At 39.2% G+C, this 26,136-nt stretch overlaps 2 protein-coding genes, 1 long non-coding RNA gene and 1 pseudogene across 3 annotated transcripts; 1 reads left to right on the top strand and 3 right to left on the bottom strand.

Annotated features, from left to right (window-relative positions):
- Positions 1 to 11,448: 11,448 nt before the first annotated feature.
- Positions 11,449 to 14,279, bottom strand: LOC112179938 (disease resistance protein RUN1-like). The gene is made up of 4 exons (XM_024318429.2): positions 13,350 to 14,279; positions 12,844 to 13,122; positions 12,077 to 12,751; positions 11,449 to 11,988 (listed from the first exon to the last, which is right to left on the bottom strand). Exons 1-4 carry the CDS (start codon positions 14,277 to 14,279, stop codon positions 11,449 to 11,451), a joined length of 2,424 nt encoding a protein of 807 aa, XP_024174197.2.
- Positions 14,280 to 14,693: 414 nt separating this feature from the next.
- LOC121050684 (disease resistance protein RPV1-like) lies at positions 14,694 to 15,158 on the bottom strand. Its single transcript, XM_040511534.1, has one exon. It carries the CDS (start codon positions 15,156 to 15,158, stop codon positions 14,694 to 14,696), a length of 465 nt encoding a protein of 154 aa, XP_040367468.1.
- Positions 15,159 to 19,356: 4,198 nt separating this feature from the next.
- LOC112178696 lies at positions 19,357 to 20,817 on the top strand. The gene is made up of 5 exons (XR_002927496.2): positions 19,357 to 19,691; positions 19,773 to 19,852; positions 20,038 to 20,059; positions 20,359 to 20,440; positions 20,530 to 20,817. It is a non-coding gene; the product is annotated as an uncharacterized LOC112178696 (long non-coding RNA).
- A 1,250-nt stretch (positions 20,818 to 22,067) lies between these two features.
- Positions 22,068 to 22,591, bottom strand: LOC112178693 (annotated as a pseudogene).
- Positions 22,592 to 26,136: the final 3,545 nt, after the last annotated feature.

Below are 26,136 nucleotides of genomic sequence, written 5' to 3'. Positions count from 1 at the left end.
AAATCTCACTAAATTTACCGAGATTTCTCTATTCTCGGGAGTGGGTTCAAATGTTGGAAAATCCCCCAACATAGTCTCTTCTAGGACATACCCATAATCCGGATTTATCTCGTGAGATGAATCGGTTTGAGATTGCGATGTCAAGAGGATTCGTTTGTGCCAAGTTTCTAGGGATAAGAATCCTTCGAACCTAATGGTCTACCTCACTTCAGGGCAGGGGCATATGACTAGTTAGCCGCCATGGTCGTACCTCGTCCATCTAGGACGACACATCCTACAGGGACGTCTATCCTTGCAGGTACATTTGCAGCTGGTATATATGATCTCGTCACTTTAGCTAGATCAGAGAAAGCGTCTGGTATATTTTGGGCTATACTCTGTAGATCTAGAATTCTCCGCACTTCATTATCACATTGTGCTGTTTGGGGATCAAGATGAGACATAGTGGGGACATTCCACGTCAATTCACGTCATTCATCAGGAACAATAACGTTCTTATTTCCCCCTAAGGGCAAGAAGACTGTCTCATCAAAGTGATAATCTGCAAATCTAGCGGTAAATAGATCGACTGTCAAGGGCTCGAAAGAGCACATAATGGATGGGATTCATAATCGACACGTATGCCCATCCTTTGTTGAGGACCCAATTTTGTATGTTGTGACGGCACAATTGGCACGAGGACTGCATACCCAAATGCGCATAAGTGCGAAACATCAGGTTCGTACCCAGTCACCAGCTGTAATGCGGAGTAAGGTTGATAGCAGTGGACCTCAACGAGACCAACATAGCTGCATGCAAGATTGCATAGCTCCATGCAGAAATTAGAAGCTTGGTGAGCATTACCAAGATTCTATCTGTGAGACCATCTTGGGTGTGAATATAGGGAACTAAATATTCAGCATCAATCCCAAAGGATATGCAATAATCATCGAAAGATTTCGATGTAAACTCTCCGGTATTATCAAGTCTTATGGACTTTATGAGATAATCCGAGTGGTGAGCCCTCAATTTCATGATCTGGGCGAGAGTTTAGCAAAAGCAGTATTTTCTTATGGACAGTAGTGTAACATGTGATCACTTTGTCGATACATCAACCAAAACCATTAATATTTAACTGGTCCACATAGTGGTTGGATATGTCCACAAATTTTCCTTGCATTCTTTGCAGAAAAATGGTGGTGTATGTACTAGTCTTTGCATATGATGGTCTAGTATTCTTAACAAGTATGGCATAGTGTCATTATTTGCAGGGCCCTTATTCAGAAGGGGATGCACCTACGATGAGTTGAGGATACAGTAGTGCATCATATTTTGACCTGGGTGTCCCAAAAGGTCATGCCATAGCAAGTAGTTGCTTGAATTAGTTAGCTTCTAGCTAACATATTTCAATTTCTCAAATGTACGCTTCTGGCCACACACTAGGAGATTATGCAAAGATATTCCACGCATTTTGCTCAGTGATTTCAATGTGGTAACTGTTGGTTCGAATATCCTTAATACTCAATAACGTTTTTCTGGAACGTGGAGAATATAAGGTCTCATCAATGGTAAGTTCAGTACCATTGGACAACATAAAGTAGGCTTTGCCATAGCCCTCTATTGGGTTGGATTGCCCTGATACGGTTGTCACAGAGGTATGAATAGACAATAAGTTTGAAAAACATCTCCGATCTGGGAGTATGGTGTGTGTAATAGCACTTTTAACCAGACAACAAACTTCCCCATAGAATATGTCTATTCATTTATTTAATTCAATAGATCACATGTATAAATAAGTTTATTGAATTAAATACATTCGAACATAACCACAATTTCATAATCCAAAATGATTGAAAACATAAATCACCAAAAATAATCCGAAGATGTTTCATTCATTAAGATGAAATAGATATGACACAAGGGACCAATTATACTCATGTCTTCGAGTTCTAATCCTCGGTATGTTCAGTAACTGCCTGAAAATCCATGATCTCTAGTGTGGAATCGATAGAAAATTACCCTTCAATAAAGTTGGTATTTCGAGTTCCGCGACCGGCATAATACTCATCTACTGCTTCGGTTGTCGCACAACAGGTGCAGGACCAGCAGTCAATTCCTCCACATTGATAACAAAGATCATGCTGATTCTGGTGGCGACAGGCCGGACCAGTGTTCCTTTCAACTTGGGCTTGCTGAGTTATGGCATCATGGTTCCTACCACGTGGAGCCTAATGACGTGGCCTCTTGGACTTTGGCAAAGTGGCAGACGATCATATGGGTTAATTTCGTTCTGCCAATCATGTCTTGCTTCAAGCAAGAAATGGTCATCTGATGGTGAAAGTGCTCTTCCAGAGCTGCCCAAAGAGTCTATATATCCTCTTCATCGGATACTCAACTTGGAGTGTTTACTCCATATGTTTCCTTTTTGAAAATTATGGCACTCATATTAAAAGCCTCAATGACGACATTGTTAGCATTGATTGTTGATCTCATCTTCTTTGCAGTCAGATGAATTTTCACACCTTGAGTTCATTTTAGATAGTTTCTTTTGGAGACCTCCAAAGCAACAAAGTCAAACGTGTTGAGATTTGACATTTCTTACAGGAAAGGAACAAATAATATTAGTGCTTTGGGTAATATCATCCATAAGCAAGTAATGAGAACTTCAAGTTCTATAACATGGTATGAAAAATCGGATTAGACATGTAAAAATCTACTGGTTTTATCATGTGTGGGGAATTTATGAAGGAAACTTCCAAGTTTCTTAAATGGCATTATCGAAACTACAAGTTCGATTTATGTATGAACTACTGGTTCATCAGATACCTGCATTTTCTACACATATATTCTAATGCAAAAATTTGGCAAGTAACAAAATGATATTGAATAGAGCAAATTGTAATAATATCTCACAAATTGGCTAAATGGAAATCACAAATCAATTGAGATATTAATTGCATGCTAGTAATATAACAGATTAATTATCACACAATTATGTGAATAAATGCTTCTGGCAATTAATTACACATTAAATATGGTGAATCTATTTACAATATCAAATCATTTTTCCATTTATTTGATTCTGATGGACCAAAGGAGTGGGCTTGATAGTGAAGCCTACTGGGCTTAGTTTGCAAGCTCGTGACCTAGGCTTTCATGCACTAGTCAAAGAGTATGTGAGGCCTGCTGGGCTGCTAGGTCCTGCGCAGGGAGAGTGGGCTTGTTGGGCTCAAACTGGTCTGCCAAGGAAAAAGTTATTACTCAACCCTTTTGGTCATTCCAATTAAATACGACCAGGTAAGAGTATGAGGTTTGGGTGGAGCGAGGCTCACTTAAGTACACAGCCTCATTGTATCTTGCCTAGACATCGCATCGAATTGGGTACGCCTACTTGGAAAGATTCATAACCTTTCAATGTTATCGAAACTATGGGTTCAATACGTGTGAACTTCTGGTTCAATATTTATGTGTGAACTTCTGGTTCATTAAGTACCTGCATTCTATTCATATATATTCTAGTGCAAGGAATTTTTTAAGCCACTAAAATATTCATATAATTAATATGAGCAAATAGATAAGCAAGAAACCCCACAAAATCATTATAGTAATAAATGCAAAATACGTTATTAAAATGAAATAATAAAGAATAAATTATTAAATAATTGTGGTAATGAGCATAAATTACTATGGTAATTGCTTTAGATAAAGATCAATCAAAATCAAAACATGAATTTAATCAATTGATCAATCACCAATTAAATGGAGTTGAATCTGCTTCCAGCAATATTAATATTAAATGGTGGTGATAATTACCAATTGGCCATAATGGCATAGTGGACAACACACTGTGGCTGGATTCGAATCCTAGAAATAGCAGAATTTATTTTTGCATGATTGATTGATGCTCTCTGGTAGTGAATTGGTGCTACTGGACCAAGTGCTAGAAATAGCTACAGCCAAAGTATCCTAATTTTTTTTTCTTTTCCAATCAAACAATCCAAAACATGAATAGGTATATATATTCCAAATAAAACAATCAGAACATCATGGAGGATTTTTCATGTTCAATCAATAAAATTAGATTTTGGAAAACATTACTTGATGAAGAGCGGATGAATCTTCAGTTTATATGTGCAGAACTGAGAAGGTTGTCTTCTCAGCCAATCCAAGAGCTATTCGCCTCTTTTGGTTGGAAATCCCGAATCTCAAAGCTATTCGATCCAAATCTTAGAGCTAGTCGTGAACACAGAGCAGATTTACTTCTGAACAGCTCCTATTTCGAATGGTGTACAGGTCTCAAAACGACTCCAATAGGGCTGAAATTTGGAGATCAGATAGAAGAGGCAGAGATGAACAACTTTGATGAAGGAAAGATTTTGATCTGAGGTCCCGATCAAGAGGTTTCGGGGCGTGCAAATAGGCTGCAGCAGGGGGGATTTTTTTTTTCTCTGGCTAGGGCTTGGGTTAGAACTTCGTGCTGATAACGTGTTGTAAAATAGAAAAATTTTTGTGAGAGAGAGAGAGAGTTTGGACACAGAGAATCAAATTGTATCCATTCATCTCACCATAAGGGGGTTTATATAGGAGTACATGATGTATACAAATAGGCAACGTTTAATAGCAACGTCAATTACTCCTATTCACAATCCTATCAATCACTAATCTATAGTGAAAGACATCTATGACTCTCCATCTATTTACATGATATTAGCCATAATTATTTACAACAGGATGGAGCATTAATGAAGACATCTAGAGTGTTCCTCCTTAGCCTATATAAGGAGAGGTCATTTGCTCATTCTAATCATCAATCCAATCTCATCCTCATCCAAGTAGAGAGTGAAGAGTGTCCACTTCAAGTTGAGAGTGTTGTAATTGTTAGGTAGCAAAACAAGTGAGAGAGAGAGAGTTTCCTTCAAGTAGTGTTCTTGAAGTTGTGTATCTCTTGTACCCATCTTATCATAGTGGAAGTTTTTGTTGTTGCTGCCCCGTGGACGTAGGCACCTTGCCGAACCATGTTATATCCGGTGTTCTCTTTCCATTACTTTTTTTTATTTCTTTGCATATTATCCTTATGTGGTTGGAGTTATTATTTCCATTCTATTAATTTTTCCAACAATGGTATCAGAGCCCTTGGTTCGTGGGGGGCGTTAGAATGGAAGGTTCAAGGAGGACCATGATCCGACTCAACCACTCTAATTGAATTACATGGATGTCGAGAATGGAGGATATTCTCTATTGCAAAGATGTACATGAGCCAATCGAAGGAGAGGAGGCCAAGCCGGAAGAGATCTCGGATGCGAATTGGACGAAGATGAACCGCAAAGCCATTGGTCATATCCGCGAATGAGTGGATGATAGTGTATTCCACCATGTGTCCAATGAAACCAACGCACATGAATTGAAGTTGGAGTCCTTGTTTGAGAAGAAGACCGCTGCCAAGAAAGCATTTCTAATCAAGAAGCTTGTAAACATGAAGTACAAAGATGGTGTTAGAGTAACCGAGCACCTCAACAACTTCCAAAGTACAATCAATCAACTGGCCACGATGGACATGAAGATTGATGACTAGTTGCAAGCCTTATTGCTATTGGGATCGTTGCCGGACAATTGGGAAACCTTCGTTGTAACTGTAAGTAATTCAGCTTCAAATGGTGTATTGTCTATGGATAATGTTAAGAGTAACATGTTGAATGAAGAAACTAGAAGAAAATCTTCAAGCTCTGACAATACCCAAGTCTTTGTGGAGGAGAATAGAGGAAGGAGCAAAAGTAGAGGTCCCAAAGGCCATGGAAGGAGTGTAAACAGATCGAGGACAAGATTCAATGGAAAGTGTCATCATTGTGGTATTTTTGGCCACATGAAGAAGAATTGCAACAGGTTGAAGAAAGATCCAAAGGAGGGTCGAGATGGAAATACTTATCAATCGAAGGATGACACAAAAAACACTGCACTTCCGTGTCTCATGATGAATGTGAGTTCCTTTGTCTTGAAGGTGAATGTCTACATGTTGATGATTGTCCCGGTGTTGCATGGGTTGTTGATTCCGGAGCCTCTTTCCATGCTACTCAACACTTGGAGTACTTCACTACATACAAAGGTGGTGACTTTGGGATTGTGAAGATGGGCAACGATGGCTACTCCAAGATTTCAGGAATTGGAGATATTTATTTTGAGACCGATTTGGGCAACAAGCTTATGTTAAAAGATGTTAGACATGTTCCGGGTCAACGTCTCAATTTGATGTCAACCGGTGTGCTTGATCGAGAAGGGTTTCATCATCATGGAGGTGATCAAAAATGGAGGCTTACCAAGGGATCACTAGTAGTTGCTAGAGGGAAGATGTGTTGTACCCTCTACAAGACATATGGCAAGATATGCAAAGGAGAATTGAATGTTGTAGACGATTCTTCTCCGAGTTTATGGCACAAGCGGCTAGGCCACATAAGTGAGAAGGGATTGCAAGTTTTGGCAAAGAAGTCTCTAATTCCCTTTGCCAAAGGTACCTCACTTGACTCTTATGATTATTGTTTATTTAGTAAGCAATATAAAGTTAGTTTCACAAGAACATTTACAAGGAAAGAAAATATATTAGACCTAGTACAGTCAGATGTATGTGGCCCCATGGAAGTTGAATCACTAGGTCATAATAAATATTTTGTCACTTATATTGATGATGCTTCACGAAAGGTTTGGATTTATTTTTTGAAATCAAAAGACCAGGTGTTTCAAACTTTTAAGGAGTTCCATGCCATGGTGGAGAGGGAGACAGGAAGAAACCTCAAAAGTATCCGTAATGACAATGGCAGAGAGTACACTTCGAACGTGTTCAGAGATTATTATTCGAAGCATGGCATCAAACACAAGAAGACAATTCCTGGCAGCCCACAACATAATGGTGTAGCAGAGAGGATGAACCGCACCATTCTAGAAAAAGTGAGAAGCATGCTGAAGACGGCCAGCCTAGCAAAGGATTTTTGGGGTGAAGCAGTGACAACCGCATGTTACCTTATCAACCGAACACCATGTGTACCGTTGGGCTTGGAGACTCCCGAAGACGTGTGGACTGGTAAAAGCCCTTCATATTCCCACTTGAGGGTGTTTGGGTGCAAAGCATTTGCACATGTGCCAAAGGAGCAAAGGTCAAAGCTAGATGACAAGGCCATGCGATGCATCTTTCTTGGGTATGGCAATGAAGAGATGGGCTATCGGTTGTGGAATCCAAAGACCAAGAAGTTATTTAGAAGCAGAGATGTGGTGTTCCATGAAGGTCAAACCATTGCAGATTTTGACAAAAATGAAGTAGAACATGCAGACCACCTCATCTACGATTCATCACCGCTTCAAGAAGAACCTAGTGACAAAGCTCAAGATATAGTAAATGAAAATGTTTCTGATATGGCAGAAGCAGAAGCACCAGAACCTGAAGATAATGATCAGGAGGATCATGATCAGGGGGAGCAGCCAGAAAATGCCCAAGTACCAGTTCGAAGATCCAACAAAATGCCAAAGCCAAGTACCAAGTATCCTTCTTCACAGTATATTTTGGTCACTAGTGATGGAGATGATCCATATTCCAGATACATTCTGTTGACAAATGATGGAGAGCCTTAATGCTTTGAGGAGGCAAAGACTCATGCAGACAGTGATAAGTGGAAGTTGGCAATGAAGTCTGAGATGGAGTCCTTATTGAAGAATGGCACCTATGAGTTGGTGGAGCTTCCTAAAGGCAAAAAAGCACTCAAAATAAATGGGTGTTTAAGTTGAAGAGAGATGAGAATGAACAGTTGAAAAAGTTCAAGGCTCGCTTGGTTGTGAAAGGTTTTGGGCAGAAGGAAGGAGTAGATTTTGATGAGATCTTCTCATCAGTTGTCAAGATGACTTCTATTAGAGTTATTTTGGGCATGGCAGGTAACATAGATCTTGAGATGGACCAGTTAGATGTGAAAACGGCATTTCTTCATGGTGATTTGCAAGAAGAAATATTCATGGAGCAACCAAAAGGTTTCGAAGTTGAGGGAAAGGAGAACATGGTTTGCAAGTTGAAGAAAAGTTTATACGGGCTTAAGTAAGCGCCAAGGCAATGGTACAAGAAATTTGACTCACCTAAAATGGGTCATGGGTACAAGAGAACTGATGCAGATCCATGTGTGTATATTCAATAGTTTACTGGAGGTAACTTCATAATTTTGTTGCTCTATGTTGATGATATGTTGATAGTGGGCCAAGACGTTTCTATGATTCGCAAGTTGAAAGCAGATTTATCAACGTCATTTGATATGAAAGACTTAGGGCTAGCTAAGCAGATTTTGGGCATGGAGATTACTCGTGACAGGCAAACGAAGAAATTATGGCTGTCACAGGAGAGGTATGTTGAACGGGTGCTTGAAAGGTTCAACATGAAAGAAGCTAAGCCAGTAAGCTCACCTCTAGGCAATCATTTCAAGTTAAGCAGATCATTATGCCCAACTACACAAGTAGAGAAGGACAAGATGACAGGTATCCCTTATTCATCAGCTGTTGGTAGTCTTATGTATGCCATGGTATGTACTCGCCCAGATATTGCACATGCAGTTGGTGTTGTTAGTAGATATCTTTCTAACCCTGGCAGAGAGCATTGGGAAGCTGTTAAGTGGATACTTAAATATTTGAGGGGCACCTCAAAGTTGTGTTTGTGTTTTGGTGGATTAGGACGGATCTTGGAAGGTTTCACAAATGAAGATTTGGCAGGAGACCTTGATAATAGAAAGTCCACTTCTGGATACTTATTTACATTTTCTAGGGGAGCTGTGTCATGGCAGTCCAAGTTACAGAAGTGTGTTTCCTTATCCACCACATAATCTGAGTACATAGCAGCAAATGAAGCAGGCAAGGAAATGTTATGGCTGCAAAGGTTCGTTCAAGAGTTGGGTGCGAAGCAAGAAAATTATGTGGTGCATTGTGATAGTCAGAGTGCTATTCACTTGAGCAAAAATTCAGTGTATCACCCCCGCACTAAGCACATTGATCATTGTTATCATTGGATCGAGATGCAGTGTCAAAGAAGTTTTTCCAGTTGAGAAAAATTCACACCAACAAGAATATTTTAGATATGTTGACTAAAGTTGTTCCCAAGCAGCAGCTGGAGTTTTGCATTAAGGCTGCTGGGATGGACTTCCATTGAGAAGTCATGGTACCCATGGTCTAGAGGGGGAGATTGCTGAATATTCTAGACCATGTGACTTTTGGGTTCTCCCATAGAGTTAGTTATTGTCTCTACACATTCCTATGCAAGTTTCTTGAAGGATTCATGAATATGGAAGATTCATGAAGGAGTATTCATTGGAAGAGTTGAATAGAGCATTAATGAAGACATCTAGAGGATTCCTCCTAGCCTATATAAGGAGAGGTCATTTGCTCATTCTAATCATCAATCCAATCTCATCTTCATCCAAGTAGAGAGTGAAGAGTGTCCACTTCAAGTTGAGAGTGTTGTAGTTGTTAGGTAGCAAAACAAGTGAGAGAGAGTTTCCTTTAAATAGTGTTCTTAAAGTTGTGTATCTCTTGTACCCATCTTACCATAGTGGAAGTTCTTGTTGTTGCTGCCCCGTGGACGTAGGCACCTTGCCGAACCACGTTATATCCGGTGTTCTCTTTCCATTACTTTTTTTTATTTCTTTACATATTATCCTTATGTGGTTGGAGTTATTATTTCCATTCTATTAATTTTCCCAACACAACCATGGAGCATTAATCTTGTTCATTGTTTTTCACCAGGAAAGTGATTGGGCCTTTTTAAAACCTGACCCATTTCCATTTCCAATCGGCTATCCAGGCTCCGTTGACTGTTTGACTTTTGCTTCGTAATTCAAATTTCGGAGTCGAGCTTTTGACTGGGTAAACGAACCAGAGCCACCGCTGTATGGCGCCAACGGTCACAATTGTGCTTTGACCGTCCAAGTTCCACTTCACTCCACTCACAAGCGCATTTGCAATTTCTCTTTCTGTGAATTCTCCCAGGTCTCTCTCCGATCTTCAATTCCAACCTATCTGAACGCAACACTCGCCATCCATCAAACACTTATGATCAACAAATCCAATTCAGAATTCTGAGAACCGATTGATTGTCACACCGATGCATCAAACCTGTTACATTGCAATTTGAATGAAAGTCCCACAATTGAAGGTGAAAAATGAACGAATAAATGGTGACAAGTGTACATTAGCCACTTAATATTGCTCCTAAGAAGACTGCTATAAGGATTTTGTATTAGATTGTGGCAAACAGATTTGCTAACTCAATCATGATTCATTCACAGGTTAGAGTTACCACTTTACTAAGAACGGGATACAAACAATTGGTGAGTGTACTAAATACCAATCCTTTGATATGTAGCATATAAGAACGAAGAGTCCGAGAAAGGCACTCCAATAGAGGACGAAAATGACAAGAAAATGAAAGATAATTAAACAATATGTTTGCAGAGGTTGAAAGACTGGGAGAGAAAAGCAAATCCTAAACTAGAAGGCCTTTTCTTTTGTCCCACTAAATGATGAACCATAAAACGTCAGCATTCATGCTCAAGGAGAGACACCTTGGTGCATTAAAGGTGAGGTCTTCATTGGCAATAGATATTACCGCAAGCTTCTCCCACTCCGAGTTTTATAACCATTTCATCTTTCTTTTTCAAGTTCAGCCGTCATCAGATTAGTCATGGCTACGTCCTGCGGTCTCATCTCAGACATGTTATTTCAAGCTTTGTCGAGATGATTAGTCCAGGTTTTCCAATCTTTGTACAGAGGATGGTATTTCAGTCACGGATGTGCATGCCACGTAAGATGAGAGTTGTCAGTGATATCATCTTCCCTATATCCTCATGCAAATCAGCAAATCTTGAACAGCCAGAAGGAACAAGAGTTTTAACTGTTCTCAGTTGATAGAATCTCTTTGGAAGATCCTTGAGCATAATGCAGTCTCTGAGATTTAGCAATGTAAGTCCCATAAGAAATCCAACAGACCAGGGAATCTCTGACAAACTCCTGCGGTCTTTCAGGATCAAATACTCAAGATTTGGGAAATTTGAAAAGTCTAGTAATTGTATCAGGTCATGCGAGTGACTGAGATTATGTTTAGTGTCTCAAACACTAACCAGAGGGAAAATGTTTGAAAGTTTCTTAATATATTAAAAAGACAAGAAACAAAGATGAGAACAAACTATGCAGCAAAAAGCTTGCTGCTGTATGTTATAATACTCAAAGTACTGATCAGTTTACAAGGTAGTGCTCCAATAGGATAAGAAAGCTAATAGTAATAGGCAGCAACAAATAAGAAGAATAAACTAAAGAATACAATCTTCAAAATAAAAGAAAGAAAGATATAATTGCCTGAAACATATCCGCCTTCACTTGATGAGGAAGTCTTTGAGATGACTTGGGTTTTGCTTCTCTGCTTGGGCTTCTCATGAGCAGGTGTATATGCAGATTCATGGGCTACTCTTGCATCACAAACTTCAATCTTTTCAAAGGTCGTTCCCCATCAGATGGCTCATGGCTTGGTCCTGCCTGATTATCAGCATCACTTGGAAAATATTGGTGCGGGATAGGCTCACACTCAATCGTATTTTCATTGATAAGTTTGGGATCCCATACAAGACTGACCCCAGTTTTTTTCACTCTGAAACCGGATCCAATTGCAACTTCAACCTCCACAAAGTCATCACGTTCCAAATTGAACTCATTGTTTAATAAATTTACTCGCCAAATAACATCATGAGAAGTTATTTCGGTGAGATGAGTTGGCTCAACAACAAAGCTAATGAGCTTGGTATAATTTGTAACAAAAATGGATATACCACTTGGAGACATGTCCTCGTCAAAACAAGAAGAACAAACTATGCACACAGTGAAAGCTTGTAAGTTAGTTTGAGGCACTTGGAAAAAGACTTGGTCACTTTCTCTGACATATGTGAACTGCTTTGGAAAATCATTTCCCGGCAAACAAATGCCACCATCTCCCGTTACAGTCAATCCCTATACCATATCAAGCACATATCATATCAATCTGTACACCATGTCTTTTTGTTAGAGAGAGAGAGAGAGAGAGAGAGAGAGAGAGAACCTGTAGGATGCTCTGCCTCGATGCTTTAGAAGGGTTTGAATTAGGAATTATTGGAAGTGCGGTGCAGTGATCTGATTCCAAGTCCTTCGACTTACTTGGTAAATCTCCACCTGCAGGAAAATTTGTGCAATTATAGAAACATGGACGCTCAAGATGGGAAAGATCACCGCGTTCTGGAAGGTTATGAACATTACTGCTTTCCAAATTGCAATACGTCAAAGAGGTATAGTCATGAGAAAAATAAGTTTTTGGCACTTCCGGGAACCTTTGTTTCAGGCGAACCAGGCCTTGTACAGATGAGTAGTTCAGGTTTTTCAATCTTCCTATATAGGGTGGTACTCGACTTATGGCTGTGCCACTTACAACAAGAGTTTTCAGTGATGTCATCTCCCCTATGTCCTCGACAAAATTCTCAAATCTTGAACAGCCAGAAAGAACAAGAGTTTCAATACCTCTCAACTTATAGAAATTTTTTGGAAGGTCCTTAAGCATTCTGCAGCCTTTAAGGTTTACCAAAGCAAGTCTTTTAACATCTCCAATAGACTGGTGCATCTCTGACAAACTCTTACAGCCTTTCATGATCAAATACTCAAGATTTGGGAGTTTTGAAAAGTCTGGTGATTGTTTTAGGTAATGTGAATGACTGAGATTAAGAACCTTCAACTTCTCGAGCACCTGTTGAACAAGACCAATACAAAAAGAAAATCAAAATCCAAAAAGATAAGAAAGAAACAGTTCAAAAGTTTGTTTCAGCTTAATGTACGTACCCTGGGATGCTCCCAAACTTGTACGAGATTGCTGTACTGCAGGTCCATAGAAACCAGGTTTCCTTGATTAAGAAAATCGTTTCCTATGAACTTTAGAGAGAATCCATGCCAGCAGAGCCATCTCAAATTTTTGGAAAGATGGTCATAGTCTCCAGTCAGCTCTACATAGTTAAGTTGGAGCAATTTCAGTTTCTTCATCTTTGTAAATGCTTTTGTTCTGAAACTCTTTTTCTGAGATCTTTGCAGATTTAGAGCAAGCCCTTTAATCTTTTTAGTTCCCTGTTAACAATAGGCAATAAGTAAGAAAAATTTTGTTTGCATGTGAAGACTGATTTATGCTCATGTCGAAGAGTCATGAATGCCGACTGGATTCTGTACAATAATAATGATATGGAGCACTGAAATGTGGTGGAGCGCTATATGGTTTTGCATAAATGAAATTTGCAACTTATCCCTAATTATTAGATAAAAGATGCATATGCTTGTCTTGAGTGTGAAGTACTTACAGACTCTTCTGTCAATATATCTAGTACATCTTCCTGACGCCACAATCTACTACAGTTTTCAACGTCTTCGGGGTATTCTTCACGAACAACTTCTCTGCCCATGTCGCGAAGCAAATTGTGCATTGTGAGTTTGTTTTTTTCACTAACACCTACAAGGCAACGCTGAATGAGGACACTGATATCTATTGCAGGAGAAAGACCACACCCCTCGAGTATTTTTATGACATAGTTCTTGTCCATTCCAATGAAGAAACAAGATACATCGAGGAATAAGTTCTTCTGGTTCTCATCAATTGCATCAAAGCTTATTCTGAGCTTTCTCTGAATTTTTCCATGAGGAATTTTTTCCAATTTCTTCAATGTGCTTTTCCAATCTCTTATGTCCTTCCTTCCAAAGAGAAAAGACCCTAAAACTTCAAGAGCCAGTGGTAAACCTCCACAGTAGGTAGCCACACTTCTTGAGAGCTCCAACAATTCGGCATCAGGACAATTATTTTGAAATGCATGCCAACTAAAGAGCTCAAGAGCTTCTTCTTTATTCATTTCTCGAGTCAGATGTATTGTTACTTTAAGTTGCTCTAGCAAATGTCGATCTCTTGTAGTTATAATAACTCTACTTCCTGGACCAAACGAATCACGTCTTATGGCTAATGCATTTAATTGCTCCACATCATCTACATCATCAAAAATGACAAGTACCTTTTTATTTCTGAGTCTTTCTTTTATCACAATGATCCCTCTAGCAGCATCACCTACTTCTATCTTGGTTGGTCTTAAGATATCTGAAAGAAGTCTTCCTTGCAAAGTAATCTTACCATTTGACTGCTTCGCAGTTTCTCCAACATTTGCGAGAAAACATGTACTTTCAAAACTACGATAAAATTTGTTATATATGGCTTTTGCAACAGTTGTTTTGCCCATTCCACCCATACCCCAAATTCCAACCATGTGAACATCATTATCTACTCCAACACGTAATGATCTACTAATCTCTTCGACACGAGACTGTATTGCAACAGGGTAGTTGGCTACATGTAAGTATGTGTCGGTCTGCAGTCTATTAACCAGGTCAACAATGTCATGGATAAACTCTGCCTCACGCCTGTCGATTAAATTCAGAAATAGAACTAAGACTCAGTGCGCAACTACAATGCTGAATTGAGTTAATATCTTATTGATAGTGACTACAGATTGCCAGAGGAAATAAGATTTGAATAAAGGGTGAAGCTCTACAGAGTACAGATGCTAAACAAGATGGACCAAAAAAAAGGCATTAAACTTAACAACTAGCGTGCAGTTAAAAAAATAAAAAAAATAAAAAAAAGAGAATAGGTAAGTGCGTGGTTACCTATCAGTAGTACTACTAAGATGGAAGCCAGACAAATTTGCAGCTTCATGAAGAGCAGCTCTCCACCTGGGTACATTCTCTGCATGTCTATTTGCAGCTTTATGTTTTACAAATGCCTCCGCAAAACTACCCGTCTGATGCCTGACATCTGAAGGCTCAACACGATAGAATATTGGAAAAACAGTTTGCCCCAATGTTTTTCTACACTCCATGATCTTCACCAGCTCATCAAGACACCATTTTGAACTCGCATAATTCGCTGAAAAGACTATGAGAGAGATCCTAGACCCTTCGATTGCCGTAATGAATGACTGTGATATATCTTCCCCTCTCCTTAGTTCGTTGTCGTCGAAGAAGGTAAAGATTCTAGATGAAACTAATTTGCTGTAGAGGTGGCTCGTGAAGTTGTTTCGTGTGTCTACACCTCTGAAGCTCAAGAACACGTCGTAGGATGAAGCCATTTCTGATTTGCTTTCGCGCCTTCTAGCTGAAGCTCAAGAAAACACGTTCTACCTTCACTATTTGCAACTCAAATAAGAAAATGAATAAAATCGAATGCTCACTCCATCATCTAGAGAGTGAGGTGGAATCTTTCTTTTCCGGGTAACAGCCATGCATGAATAAACTCATGCAGCACTCCAGTTGACTAGCTTTTTCTTCTTGTCAATATGACCCATATAGCACTCCAGTTGACTAGCTTTTTCTTTTTGTCGAACATTCTGACAAGAACATGCACATAACAAATGCAACACCAGATGGGGTTGCTACGGCTAGATTTGTGGCCTCGACTGAACAACATATATCAGTACATCTTTTTCCACACATTCAGGCCCCCTTTGTTTGCCTGGATTAATAATTGGACAGGACTTGCGCCGTCTTTTTCCACACATTCATAGTGAAAAGCCATTTGTTGGGAGTGAAAAAATGAAAGTTCTACCGACTGTGTAGGAATTAGTTAAATTAGATGGTCAAGGGCTCGTGCTACCGACTGTATAGGAGTGAAAAGACGAATGTTCTTTGTTGTCTACTTCATTCATATAAATACAATTCACGTTTTGGAAAAACCGGTCATAAAGATGGACTGCGACAACCCTGTTGGCTTGCTTAGATAGCCTTAAAGTATGGAATTTGACATCTGGAATTAAAAAGATAAGGTTTACCAGTTCTCTATGACAGCAACAAAACAGAAGGATTTAATTGTTTGAATGAGAGGGCCTCCGAAACTTACGGAGCGACCCGAGCAGGCGAAACCTAGGTTTTGCGGCGGCGGCGGGGAGCGTCATGTTCTTCAGACCAGACAGAGGCGGGTGGACGGCGGTGTGGGCTTGAAGAGGCTGTGGCCTTTTCTGCAACGGCGCTGGAACCTTGACCAAGCTTTTCGAAGGCTCCGGTTGAGTCAAGACTCGACTGAGGGTGGTTTTACGAATGTGGATGGCCGGATCGAGTCGAAGCCACGGCGTTGGTATCGACGCCGGCAGATTTCTGGGCGACTAGGATCTGCGTTGGTATGGCGGAGTCAGCGAACTGAGATTGGGCTCACGTCGGGGCTGCTGGAGAGTTCGGTGGCTTCTGGCTCTGGGGCTATGCCGCGCTTCTTGGAGGCAACAGGAGGGCCGGTGATGACTGAGCCGGTCATTGTACTGGAGATCAGGGCGGTGGTACGTCGCAAGGAAGAAGACGATCCGGAAAAAATGGAGGGAAGCCCTAGTCTTGACCTAGGGTTGACTCCGAGTTGGACTGGGCCGGCTTCTGGGGCAAAGACTGGGCCTAGGCCAAGAAATGGGCCAAAGGCAGGGACTGGGCTGAAGGCAAGGAATGGGCCTCTGTGGCCCAAATCTGAAAATGAAACCAATATGCTACAGATTCTCAAGAAGAGCTCAAGGAGCAACCTGATGCCGAGGTTATTGGCTACTGAGGAGGCTACAGATGGTGCTAGTTCCAACCCTATGGGGAAGGGACTTGCGTTTTCTTAAGTCCTCCAAGCTTCTAGACATTCTGGACTCAAGCCTTTTGAAGTAGGGGTAATTTCTATAAGCTTTTCTAAGACGTTTCTAGTTGATATTTGTACCACAATTGCGTGACTGGCAGATTAGACTAGATGAATATTTCTTCCTTGGAGAGCGAGACTACTCTTGCTTAGTTTTAGGCTTTGCTGTTCAGCGAGCGTCCCTTCAAATTTTAATGAGTTTAGAGTGGCTTAGATAGATTATCCGGTTTGTCCCGGACTTTCTTATGTAAGTTCTGTTAGACTCTGGCCTGTTTCTTATGGCTTTGATATCTAATAACATCAAATCCTTTCAAAAAAAAAAAAACAAAACAGAAGGATTTAAAGAAAGTGCCTCCAATAAACAAGGAAACGGAAGAAAAAACAAATTTAAGATATAATGTGAACACACTGTACAAGACGAGATAGAAAAACGGCGAATTGAAGACGTGTCCTTGCTGAAACAGAGGGAACAAACGACACGCACAGTCAAAGCTTTTAAATTGCAACCAATAATTTAAGGCACTTGGAAAAAGACATGGTCAGTTTCTCCGACATGTTTTAAATTGCAACCAATAATTTGAGGCACTTGGAAAATCATTTGCAGGCAAACAAATGCCATCATCTCCACTTGCAGGCCATTCCTACACCTAGGCCTGGAAACGTGCGGGTACGGTGCGGGTTCTTAACGGGTCGGGTTTTTAACGGGCCGACCCGGTAAGAACCCGTTAGCTTAACGGGTTTCACGGGCCAAACCCGGCGGGTTTGCGGGTTTTCCGTTGGAACCTGTTAAAACTCGTAAATTTTTTTTTAATATTTTTTTTTTACTTTTTATCAAAGCAATGAAAACCAATTAAGACTTATATATATCCCCCTCATTTGCCATTTTCTCTATATGAACTTTTTTAGTTTTCTATTTTGAAATTTTTTATTTTCTATCTTTTTAGATTTTTTTTCCTTTTCTTTTTTGACAAAAAATAATTCACAAATCACAATTATACGACAATACAACGGTCAGACCCTCACAGATCACCAAGAGGATTATCTTTACCGATTTATATGATGATCCAAAGGTCGGATCACCTAGAGGATCATCTTTACCGATTTATACGATGATCCAACAGTCAGATCCTCACGGATTGCCCTTAGTTTCATCCTCTCAAAATTATACGACGATCCAACGGTTAGATCCTCACGGATCACCTAGATGATCATCTTTACCAATTTATTCGATGATCCAACGGTCAGATCCTCACGGATCGCCCTTAGGTTCATCCTCTCAAAATTATACGACGATCCAACGGTCAGATCCTTACGGATCTCCTAGATGATCATCTTTACCGATTTATACTATGATCCAACGGTCAGATCCTCACGGATCGCCCTTAGATTCATCCTCTCAAAATTGTACGAAGATCCAACGGTTGGATCGTCCCGGATCGCCCTTAGAATCATCCTCACAAAATTATATGATGATCCAACGGTCGGATCCTCATGGATCTCCTTTTGAATCATCTTTGCACAATTATATGAAGATCCAACGGTTGGATCGTCCCAGATCGCCTTTAGAATCATCCTCACAAAATTATACGACGATCCAACGGTCGAATCCTCACGGATCTCCTTTTGAATAGTCTTTTCACAATTATATGAAGATCCAACTGTCGGATCCTCATGGGGAATAAGAAAAATTATAAAAATGCCTTGGTTGAAAAAAAAAAAAAAAAAAAAGAAAAAAAGGGACCCGTATGGGTAATGGGAAATGGGTTTTTGGGAAGGATTTTTAGTTAACGGGTTCCAATGGGTTTAGCTCGCAAAACCCGTTAATTTGCGGGTTTTTTGAGTGCGGGCTTTTTTTAGCCCGGATTAATAAACGGACGGGTTTGTGCGGGTTTTTAGCGTGCGGGTATAGTGCGGGTTTGTGGGTTTCGGGTTTAAATGCCAGGCCTACCTACACCATAATGCCATATCAAGCAGGATAGTATGAGAAATACCATCTTCTTTATGTCAGTGTGTGTCAGAGAGAGAAAGAGAGAGAACCTGTTGGATGCTTTGTCTCGAGGCTTTAGAAAAATTTGGAATTACTTCCAGTGCAGTGCAGGGAGGTAATAAGTCTCTGCTTACAGGTAGGTTTTTACAAATGTTGAAACATGGTCGTTCTGGAAGGCTATGAACACTATTGCTTCCAATATTTAAAGAGGTGCAGCATTGTGGTAGGCCAGGAAAATTGGTATCTAGGCACGTCTGGGAAAAGGCGCTTCACAAGAATCAGGTCTTGTTCAGATGCATAGTTGAGGTTTTTCAATCTTCCTAGATAGGATGGTACTTGACTTATTGCTGTGCAACTTACAAGAAGAGTTGTCAATGACGTCATCTCCCCTACGTCCTCAACCAAAATCCCAAACTTTGAACAGTCAGAAAGAACAAGAGTCAACTAATTTCAACTTCAGCATTTTGCAGTCTTTAAGATTTACCAAGGAAAGTCATTTAAGATCTCCAATAGACTCATGAATCGCAGACTACTATTTACAGTCTTTAAATCAATGAATTAAAAGGCGCGCGTGACGCGCGCCTTAAGGCTCGAAAGGCGGGAGGCATGCTGGAAAAAGCCTCTGTTTTGCAGCTGAGGCGCAGAGGCAGCCAAGGCGTTGAAGAAGGCGCAGAAGGCGGCGAAGACGCGCCTTAAGGCGTCAGGAGCGAACGCCTGAGAAATTTTTTTTTTTTTTTTTACAGACCAAAACGACGTCGTTTTGGTGATTTTGAGAGTTTTGATTCATTTAGGTCGTGTTTTGTACACGACCCAATCCCCAAATCACTCAAACAGCCTCCTCAGTCCTCCCCGACTCTTCACTCTCAATCCCAATCCCTTACTTGAAAAGTGGATAAAATCATGAAGAGCCCATAAGTTTTCTGAAGAATTTGGTTCTAAAGGAGGCTATTTGCATAATTGGAGCAAGATTTGAAGAGAGTTGGAGGGTTGTAGTTCAATTTGAAGAAAAGGAGTTCTAAGGTATGATCATGGTTCAATCAATTCTTAGCCTTGACATGTCTTACATCACCGACTGCATATTGGCAATGTCGTTCCCTGCAGAGTGGATGCGTGCAATGTATCGAAATCCTCTCTGACAGGTCAAGTCTGTGCTTGATATGAGGCATCCAAAACATTACAAGGTATTGGTCCTTAAATTAATTACATCAATGACCCCTTAATGATTTGTTCTTGATATTTTTATTTGTAGTCTGGTGTCAATTACATCCACTATTTCTCTTGTGCATCATTGAAAACTCTGACTTTCTTGGTATTGCTTATCTCACTGTTGGCGGGTTGTGCATCTTTCTGGCGATGGCCTTCACAGTTGTATATCTTGTTAAACCAAGGTAAATCCTAAACCAAATTTGTTCTTCCTACTTCTGTTATGCAGTAATATTAAAGGCTGTCAACAGATTGCGTTGCATGAACTTGTCAGTTTGTGCCATAATATCTTGTATGCTTGTCTGACCTGTCTTTGTGGGATAAGCCTTAATAGAAGAAGTGTTTAGAACTTTAGATGACTTCATGGCCAACTGGTTGAGTATATCGTTATTGTGTGTTCTTTGTTTTGGTTTTAGAGGTTTCAAACTGTTTAGAGTTTAGACATTGGTAGGGATTTATTCACAATTCAATTGCCTTCTTTCAGGAGATAAGAAATGTTGCCATGAATTGTATTGAGGTTTACAGACCTTTACATCTCATGTTTGACACTTCGAGCAAGAAAAATGGTATTGCTCTGCTCTGCTCTGCTTAGAAATGTTTTCTGCCTGTTTCTGATTTTGTTTTGATACTGAAATACTGAGTTGTTGAATGGTAGGAAACCGTGCAATTCGGATTAATCATCTTGATAAGCTGCTGGACTTGGTGGTCCAGCAGAAAAGGCTAATCCTATCGGACAGGAACTTGCTTCCTTCTCTCTTGGACTCTTTGCTCAGCCCGTCCTTCCAGAGCTTCTGAGGACCAAAGAATATTGAGATAAGGTGAACCACTGTCCTCATTGAAGCCTTCATTTGAATTTTATTACTGTCAGCACTCAGCAATTCGTGGTATGCATGTGTTATCTAGTAATTAAAATTAGGAGAATCCACTGGGAAATAAGTTAATATTCTTCAATGTTTAGTGATGGTATCATTATATATGAAGAGTCTACTCCAGATTCCTGATTATATGCTTCTAGTACTTCATTTATTGTGAGCGAATGACAATTAGTAATGTTCTTTTGGTTGAATCATAATGTGGTATGTATAAGAGTAGAAATTACATGAATATATGTTATTTATACGTAAGGCTTACGCCTTATGCGCCTTATGCCTCAAGGCTGCAAGGCTCTCACGAAAACGCCTCGGGTACGCCTTCAGCGTTTTAAAACATTGCTTTAAATACATAAGATTCGGGAGTTTTGACAAGTCTAGTGATTGTGTTAGGTAATGTGAATGACTGACATTAAGAATCTTCAACTTCCTAAACAACTGTTAGACAAAACCAAAGGAAAACAAATATCAAAATCCAAACAGAATAAAAGCAGAGTTATGTCATGTAATAAACCAAAAGGAAAAGAAGTTTGACTTTGGTTGAGCTTAATATACCCTGGAATGCTCCCAAATTTGTACGAGATTGCTGTACCACAGGTAGATAGAAACCAGGTTTTGTTCATTAAGAAATTCATTACGTATAGTTGATACTTGATAGAGAGAGTCCCCGGCAGCAGAGCCATCTTAACTCTTTGGAAAGATAGCTGTAGTCTCCAGTGAGTTCTACATGGTTGAGCGGGAGCAATTTCAGTCTCTTCATGTTTCTAAATGCACTTGTACTGAAACTCTTTTTGTCAGATCTTTGCTAATTTAGAGTGAGTCCTTCAATCCTCTTAGTTCACTGCAAAGAGAAGGCACCAAGTCAGAAAAAGCTTATTTGCATATGAAAGCTAATTTACGACCACAATAATGATGGAGGATGCAAATACTTGTCTTGGTTGGGAAATACTTACAGATCCTTCTGTCAATACACCTATGACATCTCCCTGATGCCACAATCTACTACGTTCTTCTGGGTCTTTAGGGGATTCTACACGAACAACTTCTCTGCCCATGTCTCGAAGCAAATCCTGCATCATGAGCTTGTTTTTTTCACTAACAGTTACAAGGCAACGTTGAAGGAGGACACTGATTCCTATTTCTGGAAAATGATCACAGCCATGCAGCATTTGTGTGACATATTTCTTGTCCATTCCAACGAAGAAATAAGATATATGGAGGAATATGTCCCTCTGGTTCTCATCAAGTGCATCAAAGCTTGTTTTGAGTATCTTATCAATGTGCTTTCCCAATGTCTTATCCTCCCTTTAAAGAGAAAAGACCTTTAAACTTCAAGAGCCAGTGGTAAACCTCCACGGTAAGTAACCACTCTCCTTGTGAGTTCCAAAAATCCTAAATGAGGACAAGGATTTCGAAACGCATGCCAACTAAAGAGCTGAAGAGCTTCTTCTTCCTTCATTTCTCGAGTCAGATGTACTGTATCCACTTTAAGTAGCTCTTACAAATGTAGATCTCTTGTCGTTCTAATAATTCTACTTCCCCAACCAAATGAATCATGCCTTATAGCTAATGCAGTTAGTTGGTCTTCATCATCTACATCATCAACAATGTCAGGTACCTTTTTGCTTCCAAGCCTTTGTTTATTCACATTGATCCCCCTAGGAACATTATCTACCTCAATCTTGGTTGGTTTAAGATATCAGAAAGAAGTCTCTCTTGCAAAGTTATCATACCATTTGACTCCTTTGCAGTTTCCCTAACAGTTCCAAGGAAACTTTTACTTTCAAAGGTATGATAAAATTTGTTATAGACAGCTTTTGCAACTGATGTTTTCCCACTTCCACCCATACCCCAAATTCCAACCATGCGCACATCATCATCTACTCCAACACATAAAGAATTACTGATATCTTCAACACAAGAAACTATTCCAACTGGGTAGACGGCTACTTGTAAGTAGGTGTTCTTCAGCCTTCTACTGATGTCATCAACAATGTGTATGATATGCTGTGCTTCACTCCTGTAAGTTAAATCAAGAAGCAGAAGTGAGATTCAATATGAAACTACAATATCAAATTGAATTATCATCTTATTCATCGTATTAGATTGCCTGTGAGAACAAGATTTTGAATAGAGGGGTGAAGATCTCTAAATCCCCAATTAACCTCTCAGTTCAAAATTTTTCTTTTAATAAATTAAGAAGTATCGAATTTGATATACAATTAGAATGTATTTGGAAAAAAAAAAAAAAATTCAAAGCATTTTACTTATCCCATGGAAGGCATTTCCAATTATGTGTGTCATTTAACATAAGATTGGTGGACTTCTTGGGTTTCAAAAGATATTGACAAAATTGGATAAAGAAAAAAAAATTAGGACTAATTGCCAAAAATGAGACAAACGAGGACGAGGAAGAGAATAACTAAAAAAAAGTAAAATGAAAAGAAGTATTACTGAGCTGTCCAGACATTCCAGCCAGACAAATTTGCAGCATCTTCAAAGAGCAGCCCTCCATCTGCATAACCTATCTGCACTTACATATATGTCGTCTAGCTTCATGTTTCTGAACCGCCTCACCAACACTACCGGTCTGTTTTCTGAGATTGAGAATTGCTTGGCTCGACCCGTATAGAGTAGTTAACACAGTTGAGTCAACTAACCGAGCAAGTCGACTCGATTCAGGAATGTTGGTTCTTGGGATTTGGCTGGGCATTTAGTCCGAAAACCCGAAACCCGACCCTGACCGTCTGGGCTTTAAAAAAAATTGGCTGTTTTACAAAGCCCGGCCCGAAAATAATATACAACGGTCCGGGCCGGGGCCTTGAAAGTAAAAGAATATATGACTAGAGCCTTGGGCTTCTCCATTCTCAGGCTCTCAGCAATTGCCCACTTTAGACGTATCAATTGTTCACTTCACTACGAATTTAAAAGGTTGGTATTCATCAGACTAGCCTTTCTGCACGCGCCATGCGCGTGCGAAAGGGCCGCGCTCGCGCGTGTGGTTAGTGTCATCTTTGCTTATTATTATGCTTTCATAATTTGTAGATTTAAAGATTATTACGCATAATTTTCATGCTTTCATAATTTGTAGATTTAAAGATTATTACGCATAATTTTCTTACTCAGTTACTGAGTAGGTGAACGGCCTTAATCCATAAATTATATGATTGAAAACCTTGGCTCGGGGTGAGCCAATTAATGATCATGCTTTTATTTGTCAATGTATGGCTTTTATTTGTCAATGTATGAAATGGGGCTCATGTTTGACATTCCACGGATAAGTAATTAAGTATAGTGTTAGGGCACGTCCTTGAAAAATAAAAAATAAAACTAATAATAGATGAAAACAAAATTAAAATAATAAATCATAAAACATAAAGACAGTTGCATAAGATTCAAGGTCAGCTACATGTTGATAAGATTTGTACCAGAAGCTGCATTTACAAAAGGGTAGCAACAACTCTGCTGTTCATTTGAATAAGCTTGAACAGTTAAGAGGATAACCTAAACCATATATAAACATAACAAAAGTACATGAAGAACCAAAATTCACTTATTCCTTGAGCAGTTTCTTCTTGGCCTTAGTAGTGTCCTGGAGTTGGGAACCCATAATGCCGCAACCCTCTCTCACTTCATACTTGTCATTAAAGTTGGCCTGCATTGCAGCACATAAGAAGAATATAAATACTTCCCGTAGCAACAATCACATTAAGAAAACATAGCTAGAAAATCTACAAAATAGGGATGAAATAATTTGATACATGAATCAGGCATAAAAACTTATACCTCTACTGTCAAAGAAGTAAATTATGAGAAATAAACATCAAACAGGCACAAAAGTTCAAAAAGATGAACAATAGAGCAAACTGCATAGATTGATAAAAGAATTGATTGGTTACCAACCGGCTACTTGAAAGAAGCCAAAAAACAATTGGGAAACCGATTAGTTGAAATGAGAAGAACAAAGGAAACAAAACAAAACTGAATTAACATGCCTGGAACCAAATTTATCGGCCAGCCTTCCTCTTTTATGTATTACAAAATATTAATTATATATATGAGGTCCTTATATGATGAACAAAAAACTATGAAAGCTAAACCCAAAACCAAATGAAACATTCAAGACCGAACCAAAATTCCGAAGTCGAAAAGGCATTATTATAGGTACCGAAATTTACATGGGCACATGAAAAAAAATTTCCCATAAACTTAAGAAAAGTAATCATCAACCATTGTCAACTACATCAAAGAGAACAAATTAAAACATCAAAGTTGCAGTATGCATTACAAAATCTCCAATATATTATACAGCCTTTGTAATTAAACCAAGTTATAGCTTTCAATACTCCATAGAGCTCGTGGACTTTGAAAGCCAAATGATTATGCAGGACCAAAGATGTATCAAACAGCCTATTGTTTAGTATGGGCTAACATTGAAGCTTTGTGGTCTTACAGAGGCCATCAATACACAACTTTCGTTGAAAATAGAAGCAAGACATGATTACTTGATTAGGGATTGAACAGAATTAGAACAAAACCAAAAACCCAAAGCAAGTAAACCGGTCAGAAAGCATAACATACGTAATGCTGAATAAGAAAAAAAAACAATCTGATAGGCCTTTAATTTACTATTTACAAAGATAACTATTACTCATTATGGTTGACTTAATTTCATCAAAAAAAAAAGAAACAACATGAGCAAGCATATAAGTAAAAAGAAAAAAGCTTACTAAGTATCCTTGCAATCTCACTATCCAAAATCTCTGAAAAGATAACTATTACTCATTATGGTTGACTTAATTTCATCAAAAAAAAGAAACAACATGAGCAAGCATATAAGTAAAAAGAAAAAAGAAAAAAGCTTACTAAGTATCCTTGCAATCTCACTATCCAAAATCTCTGAAAAGATATTTAGAGTATAAGCATGACTCATTGTAACTAAAATGAATTTGGATACAACTCATGGTTTGGTTAAACTCATCCCAGAATGAATTATCAGTTGTGGTAACATAATTAACAATCAAAAGGTGGAAATACAAAAACAAAAATTTCTACAGGGTACAGCTTCCAGAATTTGAATATTAAATAAGCCCCTATCACTTTACATTCACATCAAAACTAAATATTCTAAAAATTGTTGCAATTAGCATATAGCCAGCCAATCTCTCCCCTCCCTCTCCCCCTAGCAACTATTGCGTTACCTGAAAATTCATTAGCATACCTTGCAAGTTGCAAGACACAATCTGCAACACAGACCAACTAATTTTGATATGAGTATTCTATAGCCAGAAGCCCAGAACATAAGACAAAACAAACCCAACCGATTTTGATGAAACAAACCAATAAGTTCAAAAGATAAATAAAAGTTATATCAATCATGAAGGAGAGAAAGG

The sequence above is a fragment of the Rosa chinensis genome, chromosome 7 (genome assembly GCF_002994745.2).
Source record: "Rosa chinensis cultivar Old Blush chromosome 7, RchiOBHm-V2, whole genome shotgun sequence".
Taxonomy (NCBI): Eukaryota; Viridiplantae; Streptophyta; class Magnoliopsida; order Rosales; family Rosaceae; genus Rosa; species Rosa chinensis.
This window is presented reverse-complemented; position numbering and strand designations above follow the sequence as displayed.